At 32.7% G+C, this 11,272-nt stretch overlaps 1 protein-coding gene across 1 annotated transcript; it reads right to left on the minus strand.

Moving 5' to 3' along the window:
- Positions 1 to 6,375: 6,375 nt before the first annotated feature.
- On the minus strand, positions 6,376 to 10,935 carry LOC118054165 (NAC domain-containing protein 75). Its single transcript, XM_035065634.2, has 6 exons — positions 10,595 to 10,935; positions 10,152 to 10,329; positions 9,346 to 9,914; positions 8,419 to 8,727; positions 7,679 to 7,768; positions 6,376 to 6,894 (listed from the first exon to the last, which is right to left on the minus strand). The coding sequence occupies exons 1-6, from the start codon at positions 10,718 to 10,720 to the stop codon at positions 6,805 to 6,807; spliced, it is 1,362 nt and encodes a 453-aa protein (XP_034921525.1). The 5' UTR covers positions 10,721 to 10,935; the 3' UTR covers positions 6,376 to 6,804.
- Between the last annotated feature and the right edge of the window lie 337 nt (positions 10,936 to 11,272).

An 11,272-nucleotide genomic window follows, 5' to 3' on the forward strand; every position in this document is an offset into this window, starting at 1 on the left:
CCCTAAAAAAATATTGGAATTTTTTTTGACATGTCGGCCAAATCTTAATGGATAATCATAAACCGGTTATGATATTCTTTTTTGGATTTTTTTTTAACATGAAAAAGATGCAATTTTTTTTTTTGAAAAATATGCTTGGAAACATTTTAGGATTTGGCTGTATGCAATGAAATATATTTTTAAAAACTTTTTTGAATTTTTTTTTAAACATTTCAAAGAAAACCAGGTATTTTAATACCAGATTTGTATTTTACAGTGTAAACATACAACCTGATATTACGCAAAATGAATAGAAAATATTTGAGAGAATCACAATTTTTTTTAAAGGATTTTTAAAATTTTTTGGAATTTTTTTTTAAAAAGAAATATATAATATTATATTATATATTAATTAAATATTATTAAAATAGGTGGGCCGGGCCGAACCATCTAACTAGGCTAAGCCCAGGAACTTTGGGTTGGGCCGATCTCGATCCAACAGATCCTTTTCCTTTATGGGTGGGCCAAATCCGGCCCCAATCATATGGGCAGGGACAAGTCAGGCCCGACCCAGCAGAGGAATGAATTATATGCAGAATGTGAATGGTAGTTCACGTTCTGCATGCAACTCTGCAGTTGCAGATGGTGGAGTGAATCGGGAGGCAACCTTGTGGGGGGGAAGTAGTTGCTATCACCGGCCTGGAGTGAGGTTATAGGTGGTCTGGGTAGTCTCCCTGAAGCTGGTGGCGGCATTAAACTTTCAATTTCTTCAAATTTGCCATAGGTTTTTGTCAATTAAGCCCCTACATTTTGGCGTCTTTTGCAGATTGGTCCTTGTTTGTGAATTTCTTCAATTTAACCCCTAATTGACCCCAAAACTTTATTTTTCTTGCAATTTTACCCTTGATTTCAATCATTTAACTTGGTAAAAATTAAATTTGGTCTTATAAAATATTAATATTCTCAATTAAACCCAAATTAGGCTCCTAAACTTAATTTTTCACCAATTAAGCCTCAAATAAAATTAATTTGACCAATTTAAAGTATAATTAAATCCTTGCACTAATTAAATCCTTCAATTGGACCCAAATTAATTCTTAAACATAATTAAACTTCAATTTGGCCCATGATTAAATCAAATTGGCCTATTAAAAATTTAATTATGTCATTGGACTTAATATTTATGCAAATTCGTCCAATAATAATTTAATTTGACCTTGAATTTGCATTTTTTTTCTTTATTTTTTGATATATTAGGGTACAATTAGGCCTTGAATTTTTTTAAAAAATTGCAGCTTGATTTTTCAGTCTAGTTTCTCCACGTTGCCAGCCTTTATTTTATTTTTAATTTTTATTTTGAAAAAAAGTGAATTGATTTTTGAGGAATAACCCAGAATTGGGTTATGAAAGGGGATATCTACTTTAGTCTCAATTAAATATCCTCTTTAAAAATCTTATAAACAGGGCTAATTTGACTTTTGCTTAAATCCCAATTTTAAAACCTTAATTGACTAAGGATTATTAAAACGACACAGTTTCATTTAAATAAAATAGTGTGTTTTGGCCAAAATATTTGGTTTTGGTTCAAAACAACATCATTTTGATATGTTCAAAAGTTTTTTTTTTTTAAAAAATGTTAGATGACTTGTTGTTTGTTTACTACAGATCTTCTTCCTCCCTAAAGATCTTGAAAAGGTTGGTTTTGTTGCCACCTTACAAGCCTGAAATCACCCTTATCTCTTTCCAAAATAGGACAATGAGCATACCCCTCGCACCCTACATGTTGTACTTTTACGTCGAAAAAAATAAAAGCTTTTTTGCAACATTAAAGGCACTACTACAAGAAACCAAAACGCACGCCCCAACCAGCCAGGCTTGCTATTGTACCCTTTTTGTTGACTTTGAAACACTACAAAGCCCAACCTTCAACCTTAATAAATGGCTTGGATTGATTCTTCTACATCAAGGGATGAGAATGGTCCAACTCAGGGCACCTAAAAGGATCCTAGTACTGACCCTTTAAAAACTCATGCAAAAGGCCATACTAGAGGGGGGAAAAAGAAAAGAAACAATATAAATTGCCTTTTAAACCACTGATCCTCACCTTTTATTACCAAGCTCTCTATATCCTCTCAAACACACAACTACATGGCCACACACACCATCTCTTAATGAAAGGCACCAAGAAGGCAACATCTTTATATAAGGTAAGCTTTCAACTTTGATGAGGGGGTGTAGCTTAAGAAGCACACTCTTCTTTTTCAATTTCTTGCCATTGTTATCTTCTACAATGAGTGTTCATTGTACCTTCTTTGTTGTTCTTAGACTTTTGTTATTGTTTTTTTAGCTTGCCTAGGCCAAATGCATGTTGTTGATGGTTAAGAAAATGAAGAACAACTTATGAAACAATGTTAGAATATGTTTTTGTCTTGCTATAGAACATAGAATATGCTTGTTGTTTTACCTTTAATTCTCTATTTCTTGTTGTTTTAATGGTTAAGTAAGTTGTTTTGAGTGTGCTTAAGCTTCGTTTGCTAAGTATAGTATGTTTTCTAAGCTCTTACTACATTTTTTTTTGTTTGATTGCATATCTGCCATTTTTAGTTTTCTAGGCATTTCTATATTTTTTCTTGTGCAATGTTCTTAGCAAGAACATTGTCATGGTTACATGATTGGAACTAGTTTTGGTCCATTTCTTTGCACTATCTACTTCGTATGTCACCCCTAGCTAGTTCTGTAGACTTTTTTTTGCCTCCATAACATGTTGTTCATGGTTTTAATCTTAGAGTTTAGGTTTCAAACTGAAACCTTTCTTAACCAGATCATGATTTTTTTAGTGATAATCAAAGTGAGTAAGTGCTAGATTGTTGACCTTTGCATGATTTATAATCTTTTTGTGCCTCTGGTTTAGCAATATATGGTCAATGGTGAGAGTAACGTTTTCTAGGTTCACGAATAACATTCATCGTATTCTTTATCTTATGTATGTTTGATCTGTTTTTTCCAATAAATTTTATGTTTTTCATGTTTTTTTAGTTGAATCTATTTTTTGTATATTTATTTTATTTTGGGTTTTTTTTTTAATCAAAGTGTTAGGTTTTGTTCAAAGTCAAACTAATGATTTTAGGTCAACATAGTTAGTTTCACATCGGGTCAATCAAGTTAGGTCTTGTTGGTTTGGCAAGTATTTTGATAAAGGTTTTCTTTGGCAAACATGTCATTACGCCTATTGTGGCAGCTACATTTAAAGAAAAAATATTTTAATTTTTTTGCTAAATAGGCCCCAAACAAATCTAAAAAACTTCAAGGACCATTTTAAAATTATTTATGGGTCCCTCAAACATTTTTTCATATATTTCACCTAATATCAAGGTTGTAGACTTATACTGTAAGATACAGACCCAATATTAAAAATATCTATTTTTTACCAAAATTTTAAAAAAAAATTCCAAAAATTTCTAAAACATTTCTCCATTTCAAAAATACAAAAAAAATATATGTTTTATTTTGTGTGCATATGACCAAATTCTAAAATTTCCATGCATATTTCATACATAAAAAAAAATTGCTTTCTCATTATACTTTAAAAAATACAAAACAAAATAATAGTCAATGGATATCACAAGTTTTTTAATTATCCTTAGGACTTGGAAAAAAAAAATTCAAATAAAATAAAAAACAATTTTTTTCTTAGGTTTTAGATTGTTTAGTTTTTATCATGGTAAGATAAGAATTTCCTTATCGATGAGGACTTTTCTTAAACTTTATATATTTTTTCTTGTATTTTTTATAAAAACTTTAGACATGTTTTTAACTTGATGAGATAATGATCTTCTTATTAAGGATAACTTTTTTCAAATATTAGATAGACTAACAAATATAAACATGACTTAAAACAAACAAAAAAGCATTTTTTCATAGTTGGGGGTAATACATCTTCCCCCTGCACAATTAGTTTGCATACCTAGACTCTAATAGACCATTAAGGTTCCTTATGATCAAAATATAAGGTGGCGACTCTTGTTCTCCTCTTTTACTAATAAATGATAAAATTTTCTTATTCTTTTCACCCACATCATTCTTTATAATCCTGCTCCAGGAGGACAATCACCATAACACCACACATATGTGATAGGATTGATTTGCATTTAGTCAATTCAAGTTTCACCAGGCTTAAAATTGAATTTTAAGTTGAACTAGTTGATTATTTGGCCATACCAAATTTATTTATGTACCGTTTTTCAATTAGGGATGAATAATTGGGAATTTGCAGGAACTGGTTGACCAATTGACTTGACCAATCTAATTAGATCAGCCATTTTAGTTATCAAAGTAACTATAACAGCTATAAAACATTTAGTTTTTGCTAAAAACATACACACACACACACACACACATTTTGATAGAGTGTTGTTACATTTTAAATAATTGTAACCCTTTAAGAGTTTAAGTGAAAAACTCTTGGTTATTGGTGAGGTATATCACCAAGGTGAAAAATCTTGAAGAGGGTATCTCTTTAAGTGGTGAAAAAAAACTTGGTGACGATTTATAAATGACATTTTAATCTTTGGCTTGGATTAGTAAATAAAATAATACTCAAGACCAGTTTCATACTTGAGGTGTGGATGTAGGATTGTCGAACAACGTTGGAAACCGAGTTTGCAATTTCTATCCCTATACTCTTTACTTTAATCATTTTAATTATATCATTAGTTAATTATGTTTAATTAAGTTAATTGCAATATTTGTTATTATTACCTTAATTCACCCCTAGGTGTTATTGTGTTATTATTGGTGAAACACCTAATTCACCCTTAAATGTTATTGTTACCTTAATTCTAAAACAACACTAACTTTTCTTCTACAATAGTCGAGATGAGATTACTAGAATTTTTTTAGAGACTTGTTTTAATGACTTTTATAACAAATTCTGGATCTTAGTCCTCTCAAATGTACCAATTTATTACATTCCTAATTAATTAATTATACTTAGGATTGAACCTATGAAGAGTCAATAACTATCTCTAATCAAACAAAACATTTATTATAGATCTTGAACCCTTAATAAGGTAATTTGCTCTAAAAACACTACCATGTAAAGAAATAAAAGATAAAATTACAAGAATTTCAAAACACGGGGTTGATCATAATTTATAGTAGTATCTGACCCTATTTGTATTATTATAGTGTTTGAATCTTACTTATATCTCTAATCAAACAAAACATTTATTATAGATCTTGAACCCTCAATAAGGTAATTTGCTCTAAAAACATTACCATGTAAAGAAATAAAGGATAAAATTACAAGAATTTCAAAACACGGGGTTGATCATAATTTATAGTAGTATCTGACCCTATTTGTATTATTATAGTGTTTGAATCTTACTTATATAGATAATGTTAATCCTATAAAAATATTCGTATCAGATAAAAAGACTTATTAAATCCTAATACAAGCTAAATTTCTCATCTATTAATACACACATGAAGCCTAGTCTAATATATGTATTGTCATTAGTTATTTTGTTGACTCCTGCTTTGAATAAGATTATATCTTTTTAGTATTTGTTTGTTCATACTATCTTAGTCGATTGCTTCTTTTTGGTCAATCGTGACTTAAGGTTTCTTGGTCAATTGCCCTTTTAAATTTTCTAGTCGACCAATAACTTTCCTAGCTAGTTCGACCAATTCTTCTTATTTATGATCTATTTCAGCTTTTCCCCCTTTCATTGTGATGGACAATCACTATTCTCTATATTTTACATGTATATATTTATTTTAGATGTAAAGGAGATGTAACAAATAGTTTCGCAAAACAAAGGTTCACGTAAAAATAAAGACTTTTTTTACTAGATATAATTTATCAATGTTATTTTTCATGACCACTTTTTTACGGAAAATTTTAGGGTACTTAGAGAATAATTAATAATATCTTATTAATTACTATATATAACCCACTTTAATAAAAGAGACATACACAAGAAGAAGAGAGAGAATATAATTCATGGCCCTTGGAAGCAATAAGAATATTTCAATCTAGAATCTCCCTCTCCTATTTATATCTATTTTTTTTTCAAAGTAGTTCAGAAAATAATTAATAATATATTACTATTTACTGCTTAAAAACTATAAAATTTCTCCTCATGCTGGGTTTTTTTTTTTTTTTTTTCATTCTAAAACAAAACCATTTTTATTAAATAAATAAATTGACGTCCTTTTCAACTTGTCTTGAAGCACAGAAAGAAGTGTAAAAGGATAGGAACCGATAATATAATTTTATTGCTGAGAAAAGAGATTATATAAAATGCTATATATTCGTATTTTAGTATAAGATGAAATAAGAAAAATAAATTAACAACGTTTTTCCTGTAATTTGCACAACCTATTCGTTATATATATATATATATGTATTTATATATTTCTGTTCAAATGACAGGAAAAGAACTTACACTGGAGAAGTTAAAAAATAAAATAATAAGAATAGGCACATAAATGGCGACGATTTTCATGCACGAAGATTTTGCTTTGGGTCTTTGTTTCTCCTATATGTCATTAGAGGGCAGCCTTTCTTGGTTTCCTTTTTTTATTTTTTTCGTTTCTGTGCCCTTTGTTTTTCTTTTCTTTCTCACCAACATGGACTGTTGAATAGCTAGGTGGTTCGATTTAATAACGCAGGCCCCAGCCCAAGAGAAAATATAGTAAAAGAGCAACCTCATAAGATGATCTCTTGGTTCTCTTACAGAAAGGAATATCAGGGTAGCTTCAAGTACTGATGATGACGATGATAATGATAGTGTCTGTCTGGGTTTTGTTTCTCCTTCGGTTCTACCCATGATGATCCTGGTTGCCAGGGTCTTGCCAGAAGGAAGAGTACTTCAACCACTCTGCCTCTTGTGGGTTTGCAATGGAAGAATCCTGCAATAAAAATGAAAACATGTGAGAAATTGCTAGGGTTCTGGTTTGAACAGAAAATGCACTTAAAAACAAATAAATGAAGCTGCGTCTTTTGTCCTCTTAATCTCATCCACAATAAGCTTGTCTGATACTGCATTACCTTGAGAGGACACGCATGATAAAAGTTTTGAAGTCGCTATCATCAACCTTTCTTATTTTAGACACACGCATCCTTTTATTTTAATCTTTAGTTCTTGTTTTTACAAAATGAGGCGAGAGTAAAGTCCCAAGCAATAGTTTTTAAAATAAAAAAAATTGCTTGAGAATTTGTGATTTCAAAGAAAGGTGCAGTCCTTGCATGCTGCAAGGAATCAAGCAACCCGTAGTAGATCTGCAAGTTTATACATGTTCTTAATTTCAATTTACGCTGTAAATATTTTAAAATCTTCAACATATGTAATGCACCCTTCCCTGTGAAGTAATAATAAAAAAGAAAAGGGTGCTCTCTACGCTAGCTATCGATTTCTTTACTCGTACATACATACTCTAAACATGATATTTAAAGCTCAAAACATGAAAGGAAAAGGAAAATAAAAGACAAAAGAGAGAGAGAAAAGGTTACCGGTTCCGTATCTTTAGTTTAAAATAACAGTAATCTTCTCCGGTAATAACGAAATTAAATGGTTTTCAATCAAATTTATTTTCTCTTTATTTAAAATATCCCTTCTCACCCTTTCTTCGTTCTTTTTTAATTCCTACGAGGAACATGGCTCATGGATTTCAGGGTCAAAAAGTTCATACTCACTTCTTTTACATCATTTGAAGTGCAACCCATTATGAGTTCCTCCAAACCAGATGCAGACCTTCCTCCCATTTTATGATGCTGCTGCTGTTGCTGCATTCATTTATCCACAATGAATCAAAAAAAAAAAAAACCTCAAGATTAATCATCATGTCTTCAAAGAGCCTTAAAAAGTGAGAAGACAGTTTATTGCACCGAATTTAGTACACAATACAAGTTAGTGAGTTTCCCATCTCGCGCGTATACCACAAAATGACCAACACCACTTGGTTCAAGCTGTGAGGGTGATAATTTATTGATTGAACTAGAGGAGGGGGAGGGCCAGGGCCAGGGTGGACGAGGAAGAGTCTTAGTCTTGGTAGCTGGCTCCTCTATATATCACCTGGGCTACCAACTTTCTTCCCTCTGTAACATTCCGGCACCAGGTCAAACTTAATATAAGTACACAGTCTTATTATTATTATTATTCTCTAGAGATGTGTGTTTTGATGAACAGTTTCCTGGACAATGTGGTTAACAACTTTATGTTAACAGCCGTACATTTACTCGAAAATCTCATGTTCCATATGGAGAAGTTCTAGCACTGCTATAAATTAAAGAAATGGGAATTAAGTCTTGATAAGAGATACGTTAAGACTAATTAATCTTAGTCACATTAGAATGTGATTCAATTTAATAGTGTGTGATAAGATTTGAAAGGAAGCTGGAGGACATGTGATTAGTAATTAGGTTGATCAACTTACCTGGATTTCGTTTTGAAGCATTATTCTGGACACATGATACGGGTCCTCATCAAGAATTATGGAGTGATTGAGGGGAGGTGGAGAGATGATGGTGGAGAAGGGATGGGAAGGCGTGCTGATGTGAAAGGCAGTAGATGCAAACTGGTGGTGCGCCGTTTGGTGGTGGTGGTAGTGGTGTTGCTGCTGCTGCGTCTGTTGTTGATGGGGATCAAGGGCCACATGATGTGGCATCTGATGGTGCTCTCGAATTTCATCGCATGTGCCTGATGCTGACGCTTCCCTTGCTACTGAAGCCTCTCCTATCCCCACCTGAAATGGTTGCAACCCCCATGACGAAGTTTGATAGTTAGTCTATTTTCAGACCTCTTCGACTCAGGATCTTTCTTATTATTTTTTTCTTTCCGCTTTATATAGTTCCTACTTTACCTTTTCTATTTACATGCCTTTGCTCAATCTATCAGTTTTAATTTGAATATTGGTTTCATTCTCATTAATATTGTACGTTGTAACTTACTACTCGGTCTCTTCTTCGATAGTTTAGTTTAGCTGACAAAGATAATCAAGTGAGGTCTAGAGAGTTTTTCATGCTTAATTTGCAAGCAATCAAATGAGAAAATTAAGTAACCCTAGCTAGAAATTTCTTCTTCTTCCTTTTTTTTTTTTAATTTTTTATTATTCCTCTTCTTTTACTTTCGTTAATTTATCTTGCATGAGAAATATGATAGAAACAAGGACGTTACAGTCATCACAATCTTTTCGATATATAAAATTTTATAATTTAGAATACAATTCCTTGTTTTTTACAGGCACTATATAATTAATACATGCAATATCCTTGGTTTTGCAAATGGTGGTTGATGAATAAATATATACGAAAGAATTACTTGTATGTTCGTGTGTGCGTGTGTGATCAATGAATAAATATACCTCATCGAAGCCCTTCCTGAACGGAGTACTAAAGCAAAAATGATCAGATTTCAGTTGTTGAATATCCATGGCGGTGTAACTTGTTAGTGACGAGGCAACTGCCCCGGTTCCAGAGATTTCATCTCCATGAAGAGATATTTCCTTGGAAGAACAACTCCCACCACCACCGTCTCTTCTGCTGTTAGGTTCACTGCTTCCTTCACCAACGCTTGCAGCTCTATCAGTGTAATTGCACTGCCTTGGCTGTGTCTGATAGAAAATCTTAGAAACCACGAGCTCTCCTTCTTTCTCTTCTTCATGTTGACCAAGGTGGTACTGATGCATGACCCAATTAGTCTTTTCGGGTCTTCGATTTTTGCCAAAATTGGTGTAGAGGACTAGGATTTTCTTGCATCCTTTTTGTTTGCCATTCACCATGACAGGCCTTGTCTTGCCTGTTTTGTGCCACCTTGTTTCCCCACCTTGCAAGTCACATTCGGTTTGAATTTTTCTTCTTTTTCTTGTTCCAGTGGTGTATGCTTTTGAAGGCCTGTGGAAGAAATGCCTGCTGAGCCCATCTCTCGTGACTCCTGCATGAAAAGAAGAAAAGGTTCGGTTCACTTAGGTGCAACAAACCGAGACGCGATACATACAAGTCTCCTCCAAAGTCATGGCAAACTTACAAGAACACCCTATAACAAGCCGTACAAGAATAAATGATCATCTGCTAGGTTTCTTGTTCTTCTTTTTCATGAATTTGGGATATGATAATATTATGGCAAAACCTAACAACTTTGAAGAATAAAGAGAGAGGAAGGAGATGAGACCTGGTAGTTTCTCAGGATGGGTATAACAAATCCCATCCTCCCCTTCAATTGTAGGGATGAACTCATCTATCAAAGGGTGAGACCTCATGTCTTTGGCTTCTACCTTTGCTTCAAGGTGCTCTATCAGCTCTTGGTCTGTTGGATCAAATTTCACTCCTGCTGGTAGACCTAGCCAGTCCTGAAAATTAACTCCAAATTATACAAAACCAAGTTAAAACAAAAGCTCAACTTAAGAATTTGAAAATTATAGTTTTTTTTTATTTTTTATTTTTTTTACAGTTACATTGATTAATCAATAAAAAAGAAAAGCTAAAAGGGGAAAAACCCCAGAATAAAACAGAAAAAGCATGCCAGTCATTTTTGCTTTGCAATATTCTTGTGTGTTGAAATCTATTTGAAAAGAAGGAAAGAATATTTATGAGGAAATTATCCATATCAATTACCGGCTTTCCTTCGAGCTTGTGTCCACAGCCGGGACACTGCTTAGATCCACACAGCTGATGCTCTTCAAGCTTTGCATCGATGAGATCAGAGCTGCTGATGGAAGCCATGCTACACCTATTACTCATGCTTCTTTCTCAGACAGCTGATGCTATGTGTACATGTATCTTCTTTCTCCCAAGCCTAACTTTTAAAAACTTAAACAACAGCTTGCTATTCATATCCTGCGAGCTATCTATACAGCACAGATCATGAATTTGATTTATGAACTCATGTTAACAAAAGCACGTATATTAATTATAGCTATTAATTAAGAATAAGCTTTAATATTTGTCTTGAAAACAAAAATATGCATCTAATAAACGGCTTTCTTTTGAGATAAGATTCAAAGAAAAACAACTTGAAAGAGTTGCAGATGTTGATTCAATCAAGAATCATAAAATTAACTCAACAACTATATATATATATTATATATGTGTGTGGAACGGAAATATACGAGTACTATACAGCCTCGATACTTCCAACAGACGAAAAGGTAGTCAGAAAAAAGAAAAAAAAAGAAAAACCAGATGAGAAATATCTCCAAAACAGAAGTATAAATGTTTTAAATTCGTTATGGGAAAAGAAAACTTGTAGTAAGAGGGGACAGGAACGAAGTTGGAGGAGGAAGAGCCCGAGAA

The sequence above is a fragment of the Populus alba genome, chromosome 18 (genome assembly GCF_005239225.2).
Source record: "Populus alba chromosome 18, ASM523922v2, whole genome shotgun sequence".
NCBI classification, from domain to species: domain Eukaryota; kingdom Viridiplantae; phylum Streptophyta; class Magnoliopsida; order Malpighiales; family Salicaceae; genus Populus; species Populus alba.